Source organism: Aulostomus chinensis, chromosome 4 (genome assembly GCF_037954235.1).
Source record: "Aulostomus chinensis isolate RoL2024-O1b breed Wild chromosome 4, RoL_Achi_v1.0, whole genome shotgun sequence".
Classification (NCBI taxonomy): domain Eukaryota; kingdom Metazoa; phylum Chordata; class Actinopteri; order Syngnathiformes; family Aulostomidae; genus Aulostomus; species Aulostomus chinensis.
In genome coordinates, this window is record NC_141323.1 from 2,182,402 (window position 1) to 2,209,050 (window position 26,649).

Consider the following 26,649-nt stretch of genomic DNA (forward strand, 5'->3'; position numbering starts at 1 on the left):
GGCGCTGTAAATTAAAATCATCTATCTTATCACAGGGCAGCACAATGGTTGGCCCTGCCAAGATGGTTCAAACCTGCCATCTAACTTTGGCCTTTCCTGTGTGGAGTTTATGTGTTTCAAGGGTTTTCTGTGCAAGGGTACCCTGGCATAGCGTCTTTCTCTCATGGACCAAAAAGATAATAATCATGTCCAGTTTTTGTTTTTTTTGTTTTTTAAATTTCAGTAACACATCAAGTTCAAAGTCTGAATATTGAGACCTCTTTTTTTGGGGAGGGGGGAATAAATATGGCTGCTATTATCAGAAACTCCTCCATCTTCCTCATTCCTCATGTATCAGTCACTTGGCAGGCTAATGAGGTCATCTCCTCATTTTTAACCCTTGTGACATGATGATAAATTAGCTTCATCTTCTTGTATAGTTCCACTTCCTCTCGTTCTCTTCCTCTTTAAGTCTCTTTATTCACGTATTTGCCTCTTCTCTCCCTTCTGTCGATCAGAAACTGTGCTCACAGTAAAAACACAAGATGAAATATTCACCAAAGCAAAAAAATCTCTCATTTTTATTTCCAGTCATATTATTATTATATTACAACCATTAGTTTACAGAAGATGCATCATCTAGGATGACCAGTCACAGCTGGCGAATCACCATCCCCCAACCTCTGAGACCCTTTCAAAACATCATAAAGTGCAGATTTATTAGTGCGGCTACTTGAGTCCTACAGTTGAAAGTAAGAGTGTAAAGTGACTAAAGCAATATGCTCTCACATGTTTTCAAAATGCAGATACAAATACTATAACACGGGAATAGTAAATGAATATATTAAAAAATGAAACTAGGAGCAGCATCCGGTAAGAACTGCAGCGGAGGTTTAGAGAATTCAAGTGAATTTGAGTTTATCGGTTCTCATCCATCTCCTTCACTACATTAAACAGGTACTCCACCAAAAAAAGCACGTTTTGCCTTTCAAGTACACACAAAGTGGTGTCTTGAGATCACAGTAAGTTTATTTCCCCCCTTTGAGACACCAGAACGCAGAGAGAGGCAAACGGATATCTTAAGCTGAAAGCTAAAAGGAACTGATGGCTAACAGTTGCTATAGAAAAACAGCAGCAAAACTGCCCCAAAATCCACTTCTTTACCTCGCGGTATGCTTAGTAATCCCCTTGTTTTGTTTTGTTTTTTTCCAAGTAATGCCTGGCATGACCACTTGAGAGTTTTGGATGTTTTAGGGGCAGTTTTGCCGTTCTTTTCTACTGGTCGCTGTTGTCAGCCCTTAGTCACGATTATCTTCAAGCTAAATGTACGTGGCTGGCTCGAAGAGGTAATGCAGGAAGGATAAAATGTATTTGTAAGTTTAAGACATCTATTTGTGAGTGTGTGAAAGGCAAAAACACACTTTTGGGATGAGCTATGGCTTTAAGAACAAAGCAGAACCCCCACTTTTTTTAAAAGCCTCTCTTTCCAAAACAAACTTCAAGTTTTTTCGAACTTAAATTTGTAGAAATCTTTGCTTTATCACACGCACTCACATACACTCACCTTAAAAAAAAATCAATAAAGGATGACTTTCTGTGATTTATCTGTCATTGTCTGAAGTTCTGATTTCCAGTCTTCATTTCTCTTGTGTATTCAACATGTTCTTAAACAGCCATCTGGAGCTTGGAAAGCTGAAATATTTTGCCAGTCAAAAGCTTGAATGACAGAATGGGTTCAGGCAAAACAGATCGATGAAAATAAACAGAGTGATTTTAGTTGAGAAAGACAGAATCAATTGAAAAACAGTCGCTGTGTTATTAAATCCATACAAATGGCACAAAATCGACTGCATTCAGTCGTTGCAGCAGCACTAGTGAGCCTGCTATCCACTAAACTCTTGCTACTATCTATTCTCCCCACGCCGTGTTGGAAAAATATCAGGACATATTGTTATATCATCAATGGCTCAGGTAAAAAGGAGGTTTTAGCCTTAAAGTAAAATACATGTGGTATTGTCTAGATTACTTTACTGTCGATCAGATAGAGAGGGAAAAAGGGGCTTGAGTTGCCTGAACACTGGCGGCCATTGTTGAAGTCCTTCATTGTCATTTTTTCAAGTTCAGCTTGGTTCTTGAGGCTCTCCCAGATGGAAAGGAAAGCGAGATTTGCTCCTAAATAGTGCTTCTCTCGTGGGAAGTACCTCAGCAGCCCTCTAAGTTCACTTCCTGCTGAATCCAAGGCCAGCAAGCATGCAGTAAGGTGGGGAACGACTACAGTACACTGGCTGCATCTCTTCCTTCACATCTGCTTACGTGTTTGCAGCGTTGTAGGGAATATAAAAGACTTCACGAGTCCAAAATGTTCCTCAAGACAACACCCCAAGTAAGGCGCAGCACCTCATTAGATATTGATGGTTTTCTGTCATTCATGAGGGAGGTGAAGTTACTGCCATGGCTGCTGCGGTTTCGGGCTGGGGTTTGGGTAGATTGGAGCGGGGATTGGGTGAGGGAAGGGGGGCACGGCTGTGTTGGGGTTTGGCGGGTACGTTGGGGTGGGGTACTGCGCCATCATGTGAGGCTGAGAGTGTGTGGCTGTGTGGGCAGGAGTGGAGGAGGTGGAGGAAGAGGGGAGATGGAGGTAGAGGGGGGCAGAGGGAGCGGAAGGGATGGAGGGTGCTGTTGGGGGCAGGACTCTCTGGAGGACGACATGAGGGTAAAGCTGTGAATCAGAGCGGTAAACGCCCGGCTGTGCTGCCTTCAGCAAACTCTCCTGACTCCTGTATATGAGAGAGAGAGGGGGGGGGGGTGGGAGAGAAAAGAAGTTTAACTATCAGCTGACTCAAAAAGGAATGTATTCAACGCACTTTGACCTCTTGCGTGTCCATGATTTTTAATTCCTCCTTTCACTGTGAGCGTTTTCTGTGCGCACCAGACAGTCTCAAAGATTTCAGAGAAAGAAGTGAGGTATTGGTTTTAATCATTTCATAGGATTTGATGACAATAATAAAAGTACAGAATAATACTGAACTTTTTCCTTTTATGTTCAAGAACCTGCCCAAAGAAATTGTTCCGTGTCACGAGACCACCATTTTGGAGTCGCATGCGATATTTAGTCATGTTTCATCTGCGACAACCCAAAATAACTCAGAGGCTTAGGGACTACAACTGCACTTTCTTCTCTCTTCTTCTGATTGGTCATCTTCCTGAATCCCTGTACAGCACAAAGGCATTTCTGATGAAGTCATATCATCAGAACAAGAAAAAATATTTTTTTAAATTTAATTTCTACTACATTATTTTAAACTAGATTTAAAAATGAATATAAGGTGCAATAGGTCACCTCCCCCCCCCCCCCCCCCCCCCACTGCATTTCTTAATGCTAATCAAGCCGTTTGTGTGTTTTAGTGCTCGCGACTCACCTCTGATATCCTCTGTTCTCATATCCACCGAGGCCCCCGGTCAAGTAGAGCGGGCTGTCTGGTGCCAGACGGGGGTTCATCCTCTGGGAGAGGTGGAAGATCTTGGGAGGAGGGAAAGCCTCCCATTCTCCCTCCTCTCTCTCCAGCCAACACTCGCTACGACGAGCTGAGCGTTTTTCCCTGCGTCTGAGGATGAGAGCGTTTTAGCAGCTTAGTAGACCCCCCCACTGTGCTGAGGATAGAAAACAAGCTTGTTACTGAGGTGTTTCACCACAGGGGGCTTTTGGGGGGGGGGGGGGTCCTACCTGATCCGCCCCTCTTTTTTGGCTCTGTCCCTGCTGGATCGCTCCTGTAGGCAACAGATGAGGAATGACAGGGACATGGCGAGGATGACGATGCCACTCACCACCGAGGCCAGCACTGCAACTCTCAAACCACGGTCCTCTGGTCTCGGGATCGCTGCCATTGAAACGCAAAAGAGTGAAACATCCTGTTTCTGCTTTGGAAATTATTTGCAGCTACTTTCCAGTCAGTGAGATGTTCATTTCATGTTTGCACGCTGAGAGGAAATGTTCAAGACATCCCCTGAGCATTAAAAAGGTGGTACACATGCTCGCTGGTGATGCATTACATGCAAGCTGCAGCCAGATTTCATGCATCACCAGTGCTGCTGAAGTGAGAACTACTCCAACCAGTGCAAGGGAGCGTGGGTTCATGCTGACAGCAGGAGGAGGAAAGAACAGAGCCCTGAAGTGGCCATAGAGAGAGGAAAAAATATTAGGGGTCATGCAATGTAACTGCTACCCTGAATTTATATTTCTTCTATTTTTGAACAAGTTTTATCTTGTTGCCACAAACTAAATAGAGTGGGCAAGTTATATTTTATGGTGAGACCTAAAAATTGGGGAATAAGTTATATCTCCGAGGCTCAGAATAGTCTCTCTCTCTCTCTCTGTGGCCCCTGCAGAGTTCCACGGAAAAGGGTATAAGAATTTCCCAAGCATTCTTTTGCATTCCTGAGTATGTGTGTGTATAAGTACCTTCACAGACAGGCAAGTAGTTGCTCCACTGGGCTTTTCCATTCCTGACATTGCAGTCGATTTTGTCACTGCCAACCAGCTGGTATCCCTCACGGCACCAGAAGGCCAACACGCTGCCAACCGACACTCCCGTACCACTCTCCACATAGAAGGAACCCCGGCGTGGCGGCAGGACAGAGATACAGGACAGACCTGAGCAGACACACAGAAGAGCACCTCATTGTTAGTTTGGATTCTTGCATACAACACCAAGAATGAAACACAAAGAAAAGGGAATCCTCCAGGGTTGCCATGTTAAATTCCAACTCCAGTCAGGGAAATTCAGCTAAGAGAAATTCAACATAGGGTTGGTAGGAGAAAACGTGGATTATATCAAACCACTGTATAAAGTAAAAGCAGCAAAGCAGGAGGGGGAAAAAATATGAATTAAAGACAGCTGTTCGTAAGTATTGAAAGGCAAAATACACATTTTGGTTGAAGTATGACTTCAAATTATTGGCCCATCTTATCCTGGTCTCCCTCACTCTGCCTCTCAATCATTTTTCCTCTTTTTTACCTCTCAATCACTTTCTTTCCTCTTCTTTTCACCTCCCTTTCTTGCTTCTTCCTTCTATCCCATGTTGAGCACAGATGTAACTTCAGCCGCAGTGTCTGTTTTCTACTCCGAAATTAGCAATTACACAGGGAAGAGTGATAGAGGTAACGAATTCTATTTTTATCTGCCTCGTGCTACAATAGGCACATACCTCTGAGAGGGGTTGTGATGAAGTAGCTAATGTTAGATTGTGCTGCTGGGATTTTTCTGGATCTCATGCAAACCTACAGTGGTGCACAAAACATTGCTTTCTTTTTTGGAAAGATTTCAATCGAAGGGAAAATAGGGTTGTTGTTTTTTTCTTCAACACCTGGAGACCTTTTGATATCTGCAGTTATTTTACTGGCTTATTAAGCATTAGTGATGACTCAGCAAATTTGGGACCCGCTGCTGGTATTTCTGTCTTTAACTTCACTCCCAAAAACTTTGCTATGACCAGCATGTCAGACATTAAGTGTCTGTAAGACATGTTGTCAACTGCTAAAAGTAGAATGGCAGACATCTGCTGTGTATTTGGCTTCATTCAGGGAGACAGTGCGTTTTGTTTCGTATTTTTGAATCGAATGCATGATTTGGCAAGACACACCTACGCTTGAAAAACTTTTTCTATTAAAAGTCCACGCAGACAGTATAGTTCAGACTTTTTGGTCATAATTACTCTGAGTCGTAATGACATCACATCCACAAGAACAGAGTGGATAGACGGCAGAACAGAATGGCACAGCTGTTGGCGATGTGGTCACAGAGGCATAAAATATTAGTAATTCTACTGTCCTCAAGTGGCATTCATAGTTGTGAACAAGCTGTGAACACAGGGGTGGCTGGGTGATGATGTACATCGGGGCCAAATTGAAGAATTACAATCCATACCATAATTTGATTCATTTATTCTAAAGACCTTTGGACAGTTGAGGAGCACAGATTGAATAATTAGATTTTTTTTTATAATCATCCGTTTATTCTACTTTCAGTTTAATGAACAAAGTCCTGCTTTAAATGCTGTATCCAGTTCTCCTTTTACAACCATGGTTTGCATACATGGGCAAATGTGTGACACTAAATACTCCTTATTTTCCCATTCAACAGAAAATATGTGTTTAACACATAAAATAAATAAAACGAATTAAATGCAAAACAATAAGAAGACAAAATAGCACAGAAAAATGCCTACACATACATACTATTCAGTTAAGGTCTTGTGTTATAATGGACTCTTTAGTTGGATCCTTGTAGCATTCCTTGTTTTCCTTGGTGTGTGTGGTTTGTTTCTTTTTGAGATCAAATCTTTGGTCAGCTCATATTTTATTTTGAAAATCCCTCACCTTTTTGTAGGTTTGCTGTTCTTTATGTCTGTTCATTTTCTCTCCTTTATTGAGTGAATAACCTGTGTCATCCAACAATCAGTGCTCGTCAGTCACAGCCCTGTCCTGTGTTCATCTGTTTCTTGTTGTGTCACTGGTGGAGTTTGTATTTTAGTCTGTTTTTCTGTTTCAGTTGTTGTTGGATTGTTTATTATATTTTGTTGGCTGGTTTTGCTTACTTGTCTCCCTGTGAACTTCGGCAGTTGTTTTCTCAGTTTAGTTAGTAGTTTTGTACCTCCTTTGGCTTCCTGCATAATTTCGTCATAAGTTCCCACCTGCCTTAGTTGACTTCTGTGTACACAAGTTTTCATAAACCTTCTTTAGCTGAACCTTCTTAATGCTGATCCATGTTCAACAGGTTCTCACAAACTTTGTGTCTCCCATTTTGTGCAGGGCAGGTGGTGGACATTGGGTCTGTATGAACTGCCTTCGCTGAGTTTCTAGTTACTGCTCAAAACAAGGTTGAGTAGTAAAAGTGAACTGAAACAGTAAAACTTTGAGCCATAAACTAAAACAACGAGCTCTGTAATCGACTGTATAGGCCTATGTAAACAAATGCTTGCTTTGAGCTTAAATCGACAGAGAAAGGAACCAGAACATGGAGTTGGCTTTGCCTTTTCTAGTTGTAATGAGTAATGTCCAAAAGGGCATGTGATGCTGTGGCTTGCTTTGCTGTGTCAGTATTAGTGTAATCTTGTGTATGAGTTTGCGTGTGTTTGAGTGTGTGTGTGTGTGTGTGTGAGAGAGAGAAAGAGAGAGAGAGAGAGAGAGAGAGAGAGAGAGAGAGAGAGAGAGAGAGAGAGAGATGTCATTCCAGTGTAAGACCCTATGAACATGCAAGCTGCTCTCTGCTGATTAGGAGCGACAGATGGGAGGATTTCTGCAGTGGTGGAGTCCAGGAGAGAGGATCCCGTGATCCTGTGTGGAGATGACAGCATCCCCCCTCTCTCTCTCTCTCTCACACACACACACACACACACACACACACACAACAAGGCACACAGCAGACACGTGCATTATGGGTACAGTACAGGGAAACAAGGACAAGCTGACTCTGTTTTTAAAAGGGGGAACTAAAAGCCGTTCCGTTTTCCCAGTGAGACCTTCCCCTCATGCTATCACTGTACATGGATGTGTCTGTCCATCAGGTGGCCACCATCACAGCCAAAAGCTGCACAAAATTCTGCAGCATCTGGTGCTTCTTTTTTTTTAAGCAACCACATTGTTATGACCTTCATTGATGTAGAGTATGGCTAAATTATGATGTCACTTGAATATTGCTCATACTGTCAAGCTCTGCACATTTGTCACAATTAGGAATTTTACAGCTCAGTTAAAAAGATTGCAAACAAGACCAAAGCTTAATTTGTCCTCACCAGAAGAATTTGGTTTTCACAGCAGTATCTTGACAACTACTGAATGTTTTGCCATGGATTTGCCATCAGTTTGACCTTGAGATTGACGCCAATTGCTTGGGTTTTTCTCAAATCTAAACATCTGTTCTTGGTTTGATATAACATGTAGCTTATGCCTTCACTTCCCCTCGAGAAAGATACAGGCCCTTTTCAGTAGTATTGTTGACATGATATTGTATTAGTCTTTTATTCATTAGCGTAGAAGCGTACCAAGCCATGAAAAATACTACATCAGTTCATCTGCCTTCGACTGGAATTCACTGTAAAATTCTTTTTGTTGCGTATTGTTTTGCTAGTGTGTTTGGTTTGAGCTTTTTTGGGTAGTCAGCATTTTCAATCATCTTCCCATAAGTTGGAAAATTATGCATGCACTCACACATGCCAAAAACTCTGTACATTTACGTGACACCTTACACCCACTAACATGTAACCATTTTCTCTTGTACATGACACAGAATCAGTGAGTAAGTAGTAAGTAAGTGCTACTACCTTAAAATTTGAGTTTGAGGATTAGCGGCTAAATATGTTCATAGAAAAAATGTTATCTTTCAACAAATGTGTTGATTACAGGAAGATTGAGCAAGCAAAAGCAGTTTAGTCTTTATGCATGGTATCCATGACATTCTGGAAACGCCACAGTTTCTAGAGAATATTAGCTGTAGTTAGTTAGCTGGCTGAACAGGTACTAGCTAACGTTTTTACAGGCAAGTCGTTACCACATTCATTTTTCATGTAGTGAGTAGAAGCAGTACAGACACTCATTTGATGAAAGACTGGTAACAGCAGAAGTATGGATTCAACCTAATTACCCAAGTACAGGTAAGGAAGTTCAGGCTCTAAAATGTACTCAGAAGTTTTAATTAAAACGTACTGCAGAGTTTTACAACAACTTTTCACAATACTAGATTTCTCTGAGGTTGACTGCCTAGCTTGAGTGTTCTTTTCAAAGAGTGAATATAGCAGGTGTCTTATTAAGTCTTGACAGACATCTTGTCCTTCATCTTGTACTAAAGTACAGATACCTGAAGAGTCTTAAGTACAGCAATTTTATACAGAAATTGTATGAATACTTGGGAACGTATTTGTAATTTTGCTTATCTTTTGCTCTGGTTATTAATGAGTTGATCATCCTAAAACTAAATGAGAGCTGTAATAGATACACAAGCACTTTGTTTTCTCCCCTGCCAATTCCAGGCAATACAGAAAGAGATTGCTGTTTGTAATAATACAAAGTTGGGATGATAAGTGTAAATGTCTTTGTGAAATAACAGGAAGGGATCAAATTAGCATATTAATGAAAAAGGACACCTTTTTAAATGATAATTTGTTGGTTTATCACCTTTCATTCATCTGGTGTGTTGATCAGTTCTCATTTCAGCACATTGTCATTACAGTTGCATCACGTATAGCAGAACACCACCAATGTTTGCTCTTCAAACAGCTTCAAACAGGGAGCAGATTGTTAGATGGTACTGCAGATTTATTTTCAGAAGAATCAAATTTTGTTTTATTTTAAGCTCCTATCTAGAGCAGAATAAGATCCTTGCTCAATTTAATTTTTTTTTGTTTGATCGCAGAGCAAAGACAAGATGATATACACAAACCATATATCTAGATTTGCATACATCTCCTTGACTTTGTACATTGTGTTTTCCCCTTACTGAAAAACACATTATGGTCAATGTCTGTATTCCCACACATTTCCCATGTAGCCCCATAAATTTTCTACATGTAACTCCACTGATTTCTTACAGTAATATTTTCAAGGATTTCATGTTTTCTCAAGTTTTGACACAAAACTACACAAGCTTAACATGCCATCTCATAGACTTCCACATCTTATCTCAAAGAGCTCACATCAGAGTTTTCAAGGCTTTCAAGTGCATCTCACGTCACTCCACAGGTTGCACATACATAAACCCATAATTTCATAGGTAATCCCATAGGTTTCACATACGTTTCCCCAGGTTTCCTATAAAGTTCCACACGCAACCTCATGTTTTCATATGAGTATTTGTATGTAGGAGTAGTCACTTATCCATCCATCAATCAAATGTCTTCCGCTCATCCTGTTAAGGGTCGCGGGGGGGCTGGAGCCTCCCAGCAGCCTTTGGGCGAGAGGCGGGGTTCACCCTGGTTGGATCACCAGTCCATCATAGGGCCAACACATATAGACAGACAACCATTCACACTCACAGCCACACCTACGGTCAATTTAGAGTATCTGATTAAACTCGACCCCTCTTGCATGTCTTCGGACTGTGGGAGGAAGCTGGAGTATCCGGAGAGAAACATAAGCATATCATGCCAACCTGGTTTTAGGATTTATCCAACATGTATCTCTTGAGCTTCCTCACACATACAGACACACAAACCCCCTACACATACCTGCTGAGGAAAAAGCCTTTACCACTATAAAGCCAGATAAAATATTGAACATATTACTTGACAGTGTGTTTTAAGACTCTTGCATAGGTGTGTTTTTTTTAACTTGCTGTTGCCAGGAGGACATTCATCGCCAACCCCGCAAACCTAACGATGCTGAAGTAACATCCCACTCCCCATGTGCTCACATGCTGAGATAAACAGAAGAACAAGTATGCTGGTGAGGAACCAACAAACAAAACACACCAAGTGGCCCCATGCAGCATCAAAATGAAAAGCAGCTTTTACACAGGATTGATTGAAAATGTGTTTTGGCGTGTAGTGGATCTTTCTGGATGTGTTTGTGCATAGGATTGCAAGCATCTGTGGGTGTTTAGAGGAGATGTGTATGTGTTTTGACTATTTACCCAGTCATGTGTGGTTCAGAAAAGCCTCTCTAGGAACCCTGGGTTGCTAGTCAAAAAGTTCAGTTGCAAATGGGATGCCAATACACCACTAGACCCTCAAACCTGGCAACCACACGCCATCAACCAAACATCCACTTCGCTGTGTTCTTCTGTACCCCCAGTGACTTATCTTTCAGGGAAACTCGTGAAATTCGTATGAATACTTTGTGATTAAATAGAGATTATTTTGCATTTTATTGACACGAGTGAAACACAAATTGTTATTTTAGAAGCTTTTGTATGAACTCCTTGGACTTTCTGCTTTTTTTCCCCAGAACCAGAGAAAGACTTGTGCTCTCAGTTTTCCCCGGTTGGCTGTGAAAACAAAAACAAAACAAAACCAAAAAAACTTCATCTGAGTCAGACTGAAATACTAAAAGTCAAAGTTGAAGCTAATGACTGATGGCATTCTTGGCTAACAGCGGCTACATCTCATTCCTGTGTTACCGCTTGGTTCTTCTTGAGTGTTTTTCTGTCCCGTTGCTCCAGCTGCTCTTAATGTGATCTGACCTCAAACATCATGGCTTTCTCTTTCTCTCCTCTCCATCATCAGTGTATCTATTTCTGTTGCACCTTGCTGATGCGCTGTATCACAGCCGATTACCTAATCCCCCTGGCGTTTGTCCTGCATGCACAGTTTGCGCTCATGTGCAAACTCATAAAGCTATGCAAGTACTCGTGTCCACGTGTTCCAGCTTCTTTGGTTGTTTTTTGAAACATTGATAGTGTTGAATGACATGATTCAGGTTATTCCTTTGTTGTGCCATCAGTGGTTGGGTGGGTGTCAGGTGTTTGGCGAGAAGCAGGCTGTAAACAATATGACAATTCTTAAAATGCAAACATGTGACTATGCAGGGAAGGAGCTTCTATACTGTTTTAGGCTTTATCAATGCCAGAAGGGACATGGAGAGCAGATTTGCCTGGAGCTTGACTGATGCCATTACAACAAAAAACAAAAGTAATTACTTCCACAGAAAACGCAGCACATTTTAGCGAAAAAGCACTCATCAATGTTACATGAGAAAGTGACAAAAGATCTTAAATTCCACTTTCTTTTCTTGCATGTTCGTGCACCTTGTCTGTCACTTTGTCTCGACTAGAATAAGTCAACTAAGGCTGGAAGTAAAGTAAACCTGGCAGCCTGGGATACAGGGGATGAAATACACACTGAAGGTTGTTGGTAACGGATCTTTAAAAAGGGAATTACAAAAGGGAACTAGAAATGACAGTGCAGTGAGCGTTTGTGATTTTGTAGTTTCTCGATTTGACCACGGCATCGACATGTTTGCAGCTCGATCTCTGCGCAGACGTTTGTACCTTTTCTGTGTTCGTATTCCCAGTCTGAAAGGGAGAGTGTGTAGGATATTTTGGCATGTGATGGTGGGAACCCACTGGGCACATGAGGCCCACTGGGAGCGTTTCAGAAGCACAGTGTCCCAGGACCACTAGATTATGCGCTAATTACAAGATCTTGTGAGAATAATGTAACAGACATAACAGAACAAACAAACAAGTCATGAAACTTTGCCTGTCAAAGATTGAATTGTTGATGCTTTCTTTTAAAATCCTGTGATTTTTCAAAGTTGAGGAACAACTTTGATGTCGTAGCGTGATAGATACATTATGATCAGATCTGCATGGAGTATTTTCTTGTGAAAAAAAAATGCATGTTTTAATGTTTCTGACCTTTGACCCCTGGCCTGATCCACTCTGACATTTGCACAATTTTAATTTTTATTTGTGGAGAGTTGTTGCGGTGCCTCTGGTGGAATCTGCCTGTGACGCTGAGGTTGCAGATTCAAACCAACTAAATACCCCCTCACCTGTCCCTTTCCAGGCATGTAAGAGAACATACTGAAAGATGGACAAATTACCTGTCCAGAAGAAAATAGGTAACTGTCATTACTCATTGATCCATAAGGAGTTTGCATTTGGGAAGGACTGCACCAATTTTCTTTTGCCCTAGCCTGTCCTGATTTTGTTTTTCCTCGCGATATTTTTTACTACCCTTGGCCAGTGTCAGTGGTAACACATTGCAAAAGTACATTTTTCAATAACGCATTACTCATACGTATGACTTCTGTGAGTTAAAGTAACAATGTGTAGTAATGAGCTACCACTAAAAATTACATGTTCATAGGTATTGATATTCTTCACCACACTGCCTGCCATTGTGACAGAAAGAAAAATTCCCTTCAGATGAATCCTGTTGCTGAAATGACTGCAGAGAAAGAGAGCTGGTGAAGTTTGATTCAAAGGCTGTCAAAAAATATCTGTCTGTCCTTGGTTATGTGATGGTTTGGGTTTAAATACAACTGTTCGTATAGTCAACTTTCAGGCTGGCTGTCTTTTCTAGACGCAAACCCGTCCGTTGAGCAGTTTTTGAAATACCACAATGGTAGCTATTGATCCTTTACTGAATTGTTGGAATAGGTTAAGTATATTTCACAAATTTCCAACTGTGGCTTTAGCAGGTTATATGCAGTGTAGTTGCATTTTTGGTCATGAAACAATGTGCCATTAGTGCTTTTGGAAGGTGTCTTCCCTGTTTCTTTACTTCTGCTTCCTTCCTTGGAAGGATCAGTTCCCTCAGTGACTTCCCTCAATGAGAAGTGCTAGTTTTAAGCCGTGGGAAGGTAATAATGAAGTTGACTGGCTGCCAAAAGCCATATTGGATTGACAGGCAAGAGACAGAAGGAACTCTTTGCCTTGCAGCTTGCCAAGCCTGCAGCGCACAAGAGTGACGATAGTGTGCGCTGCTGACAGAAATACCCATGCGTGTGTCCTGGCATGTGCGGTACATGTCCTCGCTTTAATCACTCTTGTGGTACAGAAATCCTGACACCATGAAGTGGCTCAGGAGGTAGGGCAGATTCTCCTTGCAGTTGGTTCAAGTCTTCAATATAAAGGTCTCCTTGGAAAGACCTCAAACACAAAAGTGGTCCAGCTGATCAGAGCTGAACCTTGCATGTTAGTTCATCGGTGTCAGAGTATTTGAGGAGGAAAATGTGAGCTTTGGATATAAGCACTCAAGAAATGCAGTCAATCGTGAAGTTATTTCAAAATACAATCTGGTTTAAACCAAATATGAGCTCAAATGATTCCAAGTTCTAAATAAAAAAAAAATACACTGAGGAAGCCTCAAAGGCTACAAATGTACTCAAAAGGACAGAAGTAATTGGCTTGAAACTACACTGTACCTGCTTATAGTGAGTGTGTAAGCATTTGTTTTCCTGTGTGTTACCGTGTCATTAACAGGATTTCTTGCACCAGAAATAGCCTGGAATAGACAAAGGTAATTGGCTTTGCTGGCCTGATAATCAGATTAAAGGCATTCTAACATTTCACATTTAGGTTTTAGGCTTTTGGCTGACTATTTTATCCACTCCGAATGAAGAATAAGCAGCTTATACTGTCATCATGAGGTAGATACTGTATCTAAAACAGAACATCGGTATTTGTTTTTGCTCAGGAGGTTAGATCCTGTTGGCTTGCCACATGGAACGCTAGTTTTATCTGTCACCGATTCCTTTGCTTTGTATAAGAGGAAGGTGTTTCCCAGATATGAAAGTTCTGTCTTTAAGAATAGTTTTGGACAAAAAATAAATGACCACAGACAGTAAGGATTCACTATAAACTCCTGCCTGACTAGATTAAGGGGTGGACTGCCTGCTAAGTAACTGATGTAGGTCTTATTTAGGGATTTACAGCAACATTAATTCTCACACAAACTCTTGGGGTTAATTGGTCATGTTAGCGTGTTAATGTTAAGGCTTAAAGCCTTTTTTAATGGCTGAAATAACGACTATACGTTAGCAGCATGCCAGCACCTCAACACCACCTCCACCCGTCCAAGCTGCTGGAGCTTCTCATGTTTAGTTGGTTTATTTCACCAAATATGAAAATGGGAGACAAAAGCCTCGTTGTGAAGTAAGCCATCTAGGTACTTCCTACACTTTTTGAAATTATTTTTGAACCCTCCACGTACCGTACACCTGGAGTCCATACGAAACTATTGACTTTGTACCGTGTGGAAGTCTGTCATTGTCAGTTCCGTCTGCTAGTGAACATCAGTAAATGTCTACAAGCTACTGTGGAATGGGATGAGCTACCAAAAAGGCAAAGAACGACGGTTTTATAAGTTTTGGATCTGAAAAACTCACCATTCAGGCACTGCTAACAATGTTAGTACATTAGCAGCTTGACATAAAAATGACATTCGACTTATTTAAGTGAGAAAATGCTCGTTGCACACTTCAGTATACTCATTAACAGACTCCCACTATTTTCACATTATTGTCATTGAGACCAGATTCAGATTGTGAACAAGCAAACAGGCCAAGAGTGAGCTAAACAACAGGCTTTTGCTCTCACTCTGCAACTATGTGAGAGGTATTCCAGGCTGATAATTAAATTACAGACCCCAGTTTTATGTACATGGAAATGAACTGTACGAGTTTTAATTAAGTTCTTGGTTTGTTGTCTGATATTAATCTATTAATTAATAATCTATTAATTGATATTAATCCTGAAAATTTGATCTTTGAATGTGTAGCTGGGACAGATCGTACTAACTACTGTAGTGATACTTTGTGAGTGCTGTTTGTGTTCTTTGTTGGTCTCTACGTGTGTATTTGTATGACAGCTACTCTATGCAGCTTTTTTTCTGGTGAATACTGAGTATATGTAATGGATGGATATGAGGGCCATCGTGCCAAATGCTGAATGAAAGCTAGTCGATACTGCTAGATGAAAGCGGATGGACTCTATTGATCGCCGCTCATGATTACATCCACGGGTGAGATGAGTAACAAAGAGCAAAATAATTACAAGTAAAAATGGATGATATTGAAGCTATTAAAATGGGCCACAGAGGATTGAAACAGAAGAGAGAGCTACAGATTCAAGCATCTGAAATGAAAGACAGTGCACCTGAGGTCGAGGTAATGAAACTCTGATCAATGTTCTTCCTGGAAGGACCTGAGGTGGCTGAGCTGCATAACGAGCCACTGCCCGCGATGACATAGTCTGAAAGCTCCAACGCTTCAAGGACTAAACCTTCACACATCTACCTTGCCAGCTTCATTGATTTTAAAGATGTGAATTCAGAAAGTAGGATTTTTAGTCCACCCGCTCTGCAGAGGGTAAATGTCCAACTGCAGTTGCTCTCAGACCTGTGAGATTGGACAGCGAACATGTTTTGGGAGTATTTGCTGTATCGCATGTCCAAGCTGAAAGCATTCTCATTCCATGCAAGGATGTTAGGGACACACATTCATTACTGAATAATTCATATCCACACAGGCCATAATAGCAATGTTTATATCAGCCATGGTATCAGCCAAAGTTTTCATACCAGGGCCTAATCTGTAGTGTATACAGATCCCCAAGAGACCCTTTGGTGTATAACTGCACACACACCTGCAATACAAACACATCCAGAGATGCTCCCAAGTCAACTCTCTCGCTATCCCTCTCCCTTAGTTGTGTGCAGTTTCTCATCATATCTGCCTTGTACATCATAAAAAGATTTAAAATGAGAAATTAATAAGTTACATATCGTCGCCTTCTGAAAATAATCGCCAACGGCATTTTTTTCAAGTTTTTCAGGAAACCCCCAAAACTGGAGGGAAAATATCATAAGTAACTGTATTAGTCAAAAAAAATTGTCAGAAATAACAGGCAATTATTATAAGAAGGTGACGATGTATGATTGAATAATGACGAATTTCAGGGATGAAATATTTTGATTTTTAGTTAAAAGTGTTTGGTAAATGGTGGAAATGGCAATGTGAATATAGATGTTAAATTTTATGAGCATCCTTTTTTTTGTGTGTTAAAGAACATCTACAAAGGGTTAGGCCAGTTCAGGTGGGATTTGTCTCCATTCAGTAGTTGTACTTTGGCTGATCTATACATCTTCTCTCAATCTCTACACGTACAAAAGCCTTCCTTAACTAAAAGGTTTTATTCTATGTTCTATAAATGACAGTTAAGACTGGTTTTATACTTGAGAAGCCTAAAAAAAAAAACCTCAAATATTTACAAATATAACCATGGTTCTTCTTCTCTAATCTCAACCTGAGGGAATGAGTCAAATTGGCGGGAAACAGCAAATAAAGTGAGAATCACTGCTTTTATTTGTTAATGTTTGTGGGAAAAGGGTTTAGAATACATTGCCCCACATACACACACGGGTCTACCAATCAGAGCTGTTAATCACACCTCCAGGATTTTAAATTTTTGGACATTCACAAAAAGCTTTGGTCTGGTGCAATTCATGCATGTGGTGCAATGTGGCAAGCCAGCTGATCACCTGTGTATGTGAGCGCGCATGCGTGTGTGTGTGTGTGTGTGTGTGTGTGTGTGTGTGTTTGTGTGTGTGTGTGTGTTATTAAAGTATAAAGTGCTTATTCCTGCTCTGTCAGACACAGAGCAGCCGTTATGAAACGAGCAACTGTGTTTATTCTCTAAACCTTTAAGAAGATTGGTGTCGTTTGAGTGCACCCATTTCTAATATGTGTGCGTCCATAATGTGTGTATTAGGCACGTGAGTTGTCCATTTTGTCATCTGCTGAAAGCTACTTGTGCCTACACGTGACGATATGAGTTCTGTGAGTAAGGCAGGGTGAACGAGTGACATAAGCATACATGCTGAAGAATGAAAGTAACAGAGAAGCAGTGGAAGGGAGAAGATGCTAAGAGAGGAAAAGGCAAACATTAAGACTAGTGGTGGACAATGAAAAGGCAACTAGCAGAAAATGAGTGTAAACAGTGGAGATATACAGGGAAAATGAAAAGAGAGGGATGGGGAATGGACAGAGGGGGCAAAGAAGAAGAGAAAAGCAGCTCATGCTCCAGTGGAGGTGAAGTCATGCAAGCAGCGCTGCATCTTTCTCTTCAGGCTGAGCAACTCCTGCCTGGATATAGCCAAATGTCTTCAGCTGCATCATCTGCCTTCTTGCACACTAAAACAAACATATGTGATGGCAGCACCCATAACTCATAATTATGGTGATCGAGCAAACACAATCGCACACAATCAAGTGTCATCTTTTATGCAAACCCTTCACTGATACATTACTGTACATTGCCCAGCTCCAGCTTATCATCCTGGCCGTAACCATTCAAATGAACATCTGACCCCAATTTCACCCCGATCCATACGACGAAGTAGACTCTGATCTTCATGTGTCCCTATAAAGAGATGAGGGGCAGACCAAATCTCTCCCAAAATTAATCTCTCTCTCTCTCTCTCTCTCTCTCTCTCTCTCTCTCTCTCTCTCTCTCTCTCTCTCTCTCCTCTCTCTATCCGAAATAGGGTACACACAATTGGCTGTTAATGATGTGAAATGTGCACATACGTTTGTCTTGCAAGGGCACACTGACACAAGCACACACAAACTGCAGGCTTGCTGAATGTGCATGTACAGATTTACTATCAATCAAATGACATGCACACACAGTCCTGATGTGCACACACGCGTGTCTATTTTGGTCATTTTGAGGGTATTTACATAGATTTAAACTAAGTACTGGTAGACCTACCCACAACCTCAACTACTGACCTCAAATATCAGGGTTTTCCCAGTTGTACCCCAAACGCATGCCTGTCAGCCTGCACAAATTGAGTTATTCACGACGCACTTGTTATATGAATACTTCTACTTGTGGTGGAGTGAAATACAAATAAAGTGAATATTTTTAGACTGTCTCTTGGAGCTTAGATGGGTGCTCAGGCTCAGACTTCAAACCAGCTACCAACAAGCACTGCGGGCACAATTTCTTTTATACTTCACTGCACATAGCAGCATATATGAATGTTTCCCATTCCGCTCAAAAAGCCTATTAACCCTGTTGCAAGTAGAAGTTGTCGTTTGATTTTCTGCCGCTTTAAATCATGTAGGGCAGTGATGGTGTTTTGCTGGCCACTATTTCATATCTTTTGCTCCAGTCTGCTTTTCAAACTCATCGCTGACTGACCAATGTTGGAGGAACGGGTAAAATTTATGAGTTACATGGAAAACAGTAACGGAAGTTTGTGGAAGAAACGGGCTGTAAATGAGGCACTTTCACCTAAGTTTTGTGTTTACATAAACTTTATTGACTTAATTGTTCTTGACCCTGTTTCCTCTCAAAGAGCGTTCACACCAGCTCAGCTTCCCACGGTTAGGGTTGGGGGGTTAGGGTTAGTGCTAAAGTTAATCCATGACAGAAGATACATGCAGCCATGGCTGAGGTTAGGTTCAGGTTAAGGTTCTGCAAAGAGACTTCACAACTGGACCGTAATTTACTTATATATTTCTCGCAAGTTCTCACATTTGAAAAGAAGTCCAGCAGGAACCATTATCACAACAACTTATTAGTAGGAATTTTTAAAAATTAAATTGAATCAAATTCCTTTTTGGTAACTGCAATTTTTTTGACCAAGAGATTAAAACCTCCAGTCAGAAAGCTTGCTTGAGACTTCTACCTGAAGTAAAAATTCAGTTTAAGTGAGCAAAAGGTTTGGGTTTGGTTTACCCTCACCTTAACTAAACTTTTTCTGCACAAGAAATCCTCATCAAACCTCACGCAAAACAAGAATCAGACTGACCTGTATAGTTGCTGGTGACCGCGGGGGTTTGCGTCTCTGTCTGATCATCTGTCTTAGTTTCCGTGGGTGTTTGGGCTTCTGTCTGCAGGTCTGGCTGCAGCTGGGTGGTCGTGGCGCTCCAATTCCCCGGCAGAGACATGGCAGTAGCATTCTGCAAGTCCTCAGGGCTCAATGTTGAGCCTCTTGCCAGCACCAGGACACACACCAAGGGGCTCAGCAGCATCCACAGTTGGATGCCCGTGGTTTGAGGAGTGGGTCCCACTTTTGGAAACATGGGATCAGGTTGTAAAGATGATGATGAAGAATAGTTAGAAGTAGAAGTGAGGGGAGGAGGAGAAGGAGGAATTCACATGGCGAGGTGCGTTGGCTCTTCTGTATGAAAAAGATTGTTTCTTATTCCTCCTGCTTACTCTTTTCCTGACTTCCCCCTCCTCTCCTCTCTTTTCTTCTTGTCGGTCCTCTTCTTTTAATTCCCTCACTCCCTCAGCAGCAAGAGGAAAATCCCCTCAGAGTCGCTGCTCATGATGCTGCAGGAAGGTATGACAGAGAGAAGGAGAGGGAATGAGTGTGGGGATGTTTCTGTCTGCAATCTGCCTGCTGTGTGCTCACATGCTGTCTTTACCTCTCTAGCCTTTCTCTGTCCCTCAGCTTGTCCCATTGTGCTCTCACTTGATTCGCTGCTCGCTCTCTCTCTCTCTCTCTCTCTCTCTCTCTCTCTCTCTCTCTCTCTCTCTCTCCCTCTCTGATCTCCAGCTGGGCTGACTGAGCTCTTGCATAACTGTAACTCATTTGCTGAGCTGTGCTGAGCTGTAACCCATGCAGCCTTAAATCCTGATATTCCCTCTCTGCCCCCCTCTCGCTCCCATTGTTGTGCTGTATTAAGTGTAAAGTAAGCTCAAGGTGTCACTGGGAGATTTAACAATTCCCAGAGATGTTTACTCCTGGAATACTGGCATGGATGTTTGAACTCTTGGTTCCTGAGGAAAAAGGAGCTTTAAAAGCTTGAAGCAACAAGAAAACTCAGCCTAAAACTAAGGTCATGTCAAGACACACCTCCTTCAACCACAGGTGAAAATCAAGGAAAAACTTTTAAGACTGCAAACATCTCCAGCTGGATCAGTGGCTTGCTGCACAAGCTCTCTTATGTTGCCATATCCCCGCTGCTGCTGAGTTGCAGCTTCTGAAACCAGATTCATCAGGAAAAAAAAGCACAAAGTGACTGCAAACTTTTAACACTTAATGTGGTGGCACATAATGTGTTAAAATTACATGGCAGAACAATAGAAACAATGTAGGATACCATTTTGGGGGCAAATGAATTCCCTGGTTCGGGGGTGGCTTGATTTATGTTCAAGTTCTATTCAAGTAAAGTGATTAACAACTTGGTATGAAGAGAAAGTGGTCATTTTCTTGGTCTTTTGTTGAATTTTATTGAGTTAGAAAATTGAACTACATGCATGGATAAACCACAAGATTTCAGTGCAAGCACAGAAATGGGTTTCTTTAAGTGGCTACACACAGCAAACCAGCATTGCTTGACGACACACTGTATCACCAAGTGAAGGCAACAACATAAGTACCATTTATCTATGCTCCTTATGGCTACAGCTGATTACAATCATATTCCCAATTTTCTTGTACAATATATGTTCTGCAACTCTGCCTAATATAAAACTCAAATTCAATCATAATCATAAAGGTTATAATTAGAAATAATCCACAATCTGTCACCAAAGCCCGTGAAACAGTAATTTTTTTTTGCACAACATGAGGATGAGACACCTTCTCTGTTAAGGCAGCTGAGATGTTGTCAGCAGGAATGCAGTATCTTGAACAATTTTAAGTCAAGTGTGGAAACATGTCTGAAAGACAATCAAGTCTGTAGTAACTGAACAAAGGTACTCGGAATGTGGCCAGTGGGGTGCGGAGTGTCGAGCAGTTTTTGAACTGAACTTTGATAATTTTATTCACAGTTTTAATCACGTTGGGATCATTGATAGCATGCTTCCGAAAGAGAATTTATTCTTGGGATGAATTGATGATCATTCTGATTGTTTTTCTTTTTTTTAACAGATGATGTCCCCCTATAGTGAAATATTTGCTGTTTATTTAGCCTCTGTTTTAGCTTGTAAAGCTTCCACCCGGAAACTTAACATCGAAATTAGCTTTTGGCTATATTTGGTACAGCATTGATTGCATGCAGGTCAGACTAGAAACACTGCATTGCAGTTTTGTGTTTCCGTGATGTTCACAGAGACTTTGACCTTTATTCACCCAAATCTTATCAGTTCATTCTGGAGACCCAGTGGACATTTGTGAAAATTTGAAGGAACTCACAAGATGTACCTGAGATATGGCGTTAACCTAATGCCTCCAGCCCACAGTTCTCACCAGCATCAGGATGTGAGAGGAAGGTGGACCCGAATGCAAAGAGAACAAAGCAGGTGATGTGAAATTGTAGTACTTTGATAATCAAAATAACTAACCTTGCAACCAACAAAACTTGAAACAAACAAACAGACAGGTGAATAACATGGAGGATAACCACTGATCAGAAGATGTGACCCAACTAATCACACAACAAGGCACAGGTAGGAGAAGAGGAGGGCAGGGAAGGACCTGATTGGGTGAGAGACACATAGAACAAGGCTGTGACTGATGTAGACTGATAGACTGATGAGACACAGGTGATCCGCTGCAACCAGGCAGGAAGTGGACAGACGGGAAGCACAAACCGAGACATAAGAGGGAAGGGATATCAGTGCAAAACAGAAAACGAACCATAAACAAGAAACACAAAGACATTGAGAAATCTCAAGAACAAAGAACAAAACTGGAGTCCATGAAGAATCCAGACAATAATCAAATGTCCATGCCCACCCATCAACAAGACCCTGACAACCAGTACAGAAGCATGATGAATAGATATTAACATGCATATTCCATACAAGCGTACACATTCTACGGGCTGAGGTTGTGTACATCTTCATCTTACAAAACTGAGAATGTGCAGTTTTATAAATAGTATCATGAAGAAGCACCATGACTGATAAAAGAGGCCAAAACCCAGAAGGTTACATGGTAATCTCATGTCACAGATGAAAGTGTGATTTTACAGTATGCCACCATTTTTATACAATTTTCATGGTGCGGACCCTTGTGACATTCCAACGACATTCCAGACAACATTCTGTGTAGCCTGACCATTTTTAAATCTCTGGTGTTTTTCTTCCTTGTGATGAAAAATGTAACTGTAGTAGCTGTCCTCTGTCCCCCGTCCCTGTGTGTGCGTGTGCGTGCGTGCATGTGTGTGTGTGTGTGTGTATGTGTGTGAGAGAGAGATGTCACAGGTAGATGCTCAGGTGTAATATAAACGTGATAGCTCTCGGTTGATAGCTTTCCAGTCAGAAAGTCAAAGTGAAGATATGAATAATGGATGCACCTGGGACCAAAAATAGGAGAGGGGCTTAAAGAGTGAAAAGAAAAGACAGAGTTGGAGTGAGAGAAGAGCAGAAAGAGAGAGAAAACACATGAGAGGATGGACAACAAGACGTCAGAAAATAAAGATAAATGGTGTGCAGATCCAGAGCTTTTAGCCTGAGAAAACTGCTGTCTATCAAATATTTGGCTATAAATGCAGACACAGTTGGCTCTGCATTATTTACAGCCATGGCTTTGCCAAAGTGGACACAGGAAAGGCTTCAAAGGGCGGATCAAAGATTTTATTTTAGGCCATCAATTTATAGCAGATGTGCTTGGCAAGGTTTTTATGGTAAAAATACACCATCCGGTTAATGTATATTACAAAGCGGAGCTGCAACAGCAAAAGTGGTTTTAGGGTTTTATTAAATGCTGCAAAATTAATGCACATCACATGACTTGAAATGTAGGAGAATATATAAAACTTCACCAAAACAGTGTTCCTTTCAGAGAGAGTCAAGCACCAAATGAAAGGGCAAATGTATTTTCGTGGGAGATGTCATTTCTCCTTACTAGAAATACTGCATTGCTGTTGTTTGCACACACCAAAGTGTTTCTCACAGTAACTTTGACCAGTAACATATTTTCACTTCATCGTTGAGTCCCTGTGGAGGTTGAGGCTGAAAGTATCTGATGTCATTAATAACTATTAGATTGACTGACTGAGTCAGTTTGCACCAGGTAGTGTGAATGTGGTCCATGCCTTCTTTTTCTATCTGCTCATGTCTCTCATTCGCTTCCTGGGCCAGTTGCATTCTCTCAAGATAGTCTTGTGTGGTCTGAATAGCTGTCAGGCTTTCTGTCTCTGATAGCAAATGTCCGTGGTCATGGAGGAAGGCCACATTTAAAAGTTTGACATTTTTCTGTACTTTAAAAGTCAAACCCTTTGACTAGATTTGGCTGCATTTATTCCAGCCTGCCTGATTACAAATTCTGGTCTACTTTCTGTTTGCTCCCAGATCTCTGACTGATGCTGCTGCTGGAAGAGGCTACAGACCTGAAGAGGCTCAAGCTGCCACCCTTAGCATCAACTGCTCACGTCCCCGTCTGTCCATCAGTCTCTCCTCCTTTCTCTCTCTCTCTTTATCTCTGTCTCTCTCTTTCCTTCTGTATATCTATCTTCCTCCATTATCTGTCTTTGTCTCCGCCCTGCTCTTCTGCTCTCTTTACCCCAACTGGTCAAAGCAGAAGGCCGTCCCCATTGAGCCTGGATCTGCTCGACATTCCTGCCTGTTAAAAGGAAGGTTTTCGTCACCGCTGTTGCAGGATGTGCTTGCTCATGGAGAATTGTTGGGTGTAAATTCATTGAAGGAGCGTGGTATCAGACCTGCTCTACTTGTAAAGTGTCATGAGATAACTTTTGTTGTGATTTAGCACTAAACAAATAACATTGACTTGACTTGTTCGCATTTCTTTGGCTATGTCATGATCCGCCTACTTGGAGTTATTCTTTTCTGCGTTTGTTAGTTTTAAGTACTTTTCCCCTAGTTCCTGTTTTAGTTTGAAGTGCACTTCCCTTATGAGAACGCCTTTGTTGCTTCCTCTCGTCTGTTTCCTGCCTTTTTTAAGTGAATCACCTGCATTTCACAGCCCTGTTTCCTGTGTCTTCACCTGTCCCCATGTGCTTCCACCTGTTTCATGTTGCTTCATCAGCAGAATTTGTATTTAAGTTCTGTTGCTCCTGTCAGTCTTTGTTAGATCCTCACGACACCTCACCTGTGTTCACGATGCCTAATTAGTGCTTGTACTTTGTTTAGTCTTTGAATATTTAAAGTTTATATGTATTCTGCCGGCTGCACGGTGGTGCAGTGGTTAGCACTGTGGCCTCATAGCAAGAAGGTTCCGGGTTCGAGTCCCGGATCTTTCTGTGTGGAGTCTCCATGTTGTCTGCGTGGGTTCTCTCTGGGTACTCCGGCTTCCTCCCACCGTCCAAAGACATGCAATTTGGGGGACTAGGCTGATTGATTCTCTAAATTGACCATAGGTATGAATGAGAGTGTGAATGGTTGTTCGTCTCTCTATGTTGGCCCTGTGATGGACTGGCGACCTGTCCAGGGTGTACCCCGCCTCTCGCCCGTTGACGCTGGGATAGGCTCCAGCCCCCCCGCGACCCTTAATGTGTAGGAATAAGCGGAAGATGAAGATGGATGGATGTATTCTGCCCTCTTGTCAATACCTGTGTTTGGGTCCTGCTTCCATCATGTGACCTGACAGTCTGCCCTTTATCAGAACTGTTTGTGCCATTGACTGGCCACTTTAGGACTGCACTGCAAAGCTAGTTCTACATACCCAGGTTAATGTCTTATATGCAATGACACAATTGTTAAATCAACACAAATTCTCCCAATTTAGCTATGAGTTAGAATGAAAATGAAAAAGAAACACTGCTCTGGCACTAACAGAGTTGTAAAAATAGAGAGATGCTCACTGTCTGTGGTTTTGTGGTCAATTTGCAAAAAACACAGTAGACTAGGCTTCTGTCTTTTCATTATATAGACTAGCTGCGAGTTTGTTGATGTAAATGAAGTGCTGTTGGCACCACATGATCATTCACAAACATTTATACTTCATTAAAGAAGAACAAACCATGGTAGCAATACAAATTCAACTCTGGGTTCTTAAGGCCTATAATACTTGTGGGCTTGTAGGGAAACTTCAGGCTTAATGTTTTATCATCACAGTAACTTATGCTGTACACTTAATCCACTTTGGAGCTGGAGTGATGCACTAACCTGAGTCTGATGGTTTAACGGCCAGTGTGACAGGTCGGGGTCTTTACTCAGTGACTAGGCAAACCTACTTTACATTGTGCTTTTAGAGAAAATATGGTTGAAGACATAAAACTGATGAATCTACTGTGGAGACACAAATGTAGCACTGCTGTTTGAGAAGAATGTCAAACTTGTTAATACATAATTTTGATTTCATAATCTTTTTCCTTTTGTATAATTTATAAATGGTGTATTTGTACACTTGAAATTCACTACTTTGACAGCTTACATGTATAATGTAAAGGCCATACAGCAAGAGAAGACATATCTACTGTGGCTCCCATAGTGATATGGCACAGCTCAGCATCAGAGGAACACACAAACCTTTTCAGAAATATTGTTATTCGTCCATCCTCTTAGGAGTCAGACAAGAAGAAAGATACTTCTCTCTCCTCTGTGCTGCATGAACAAGCAGAGACCCACTGAGACCTGCTGACAACTACCACTTCCAGTCCCTGTGCTAAGCTAACTAGCAATCAGCATGGCTCTGTAAGAGAGAAATGGTAATGGACTCAATTTTATAAAGCGCTTTTCTACCTTAGCGGCACTCAAAGCGTTTTACAGTGTCATCTCATTCACCCACTGATGGCTACCATGCAAGGCACCAACCTACTCATCAGGAGCAATTATGGGTCCAGTATCTTGCTCAAGGACACTTTGACATGGTCACCTGGGTCGAGGATCAAACCAGCGACCCTTCTGTTGCTAGACGGCCACTCTAACCCTGAGCCATGCCGCCCAGAAGGGTGCACTACTGCATCAATCGTCTGGTCTGGCTCTGGAGAGGATGACAAAGTTGGCGTGTTTTTTAAGGGATTTATACAGTTAATAAAAAGCTTACTTCCAGAAGTGTATTATTGCATTGATGTGAGGAAAAAAAGATTACGTTGTTTTAGATAGACACCTTCTCTGATTAATTTATACAAACTTTTTTTTTGAAAAAAATTACCTTATAAATTAAAAAGAAGGAGAAAAATTACCTCAAGCTCAAAATTCCACGGGAGGTTCTAAGTCACACAAGAAGCTATCATTAGCGCTGAAGCTATGGATATTTCTTATGAGCTGAACCCTGATAACAAACCTCCAGCAGTACAGTATGTTATGAACAAGTTGCCAATGTCTCCAACCCAAACCAAAATAAACCCCGGATAATACTAGACTG

At 41.5% G+C, this 26,649-nt stretch overlaps 1 protein-coding gene across 4 annotated transcripts in view; it reads right to left on the minus strand.

Moving 5' to 3' along the window:
* Positions 1-536: 536 nt before the first annotated feature.
* The window catches only part of LOC147262287 (uncharacterized), a 38,910-nt gene continuing 12,797 nt past the window's right edge, over positions 537-26,649 (minus strand). For 2 of the 4 annotated variants that reach the window (XM_086201020.1, XM_086201019.1), the window contains 5 exons: positions 19,237-19,763; positions 4,439-4,630; positions 3,704-3,857; positions 3,399-3,584; positions 537-2,756 (listed from right to left, as the gene is read on the minus strand). In XM_086201020.1, coding sequence (XP_086057146.1) covers positions 2,423-2,756; positions 3,399-3,584; positions 3,704-3,857; positions 4,439-4,630; positions 19,237-19,510 — 1,140 coding nt within the window. In that variant the 5' untranslated portion in view covers positions 19,511-19,763 and the 3' untranslated portion in view covers positions 537-2,422. Of the gene's footprint in view, positions 2,757-3,398; positions 3,585-3,703; positions 3,858-4,438; positions 4,631-19,236; positions 19,764-21,582; positions 21,601-21,722; positions 25,690-26,649 lie in introns of those variants that run through there. The other 2 variants (XM_086201021.1, XM_086201022.1) reach the window with 2 other exon arrangements.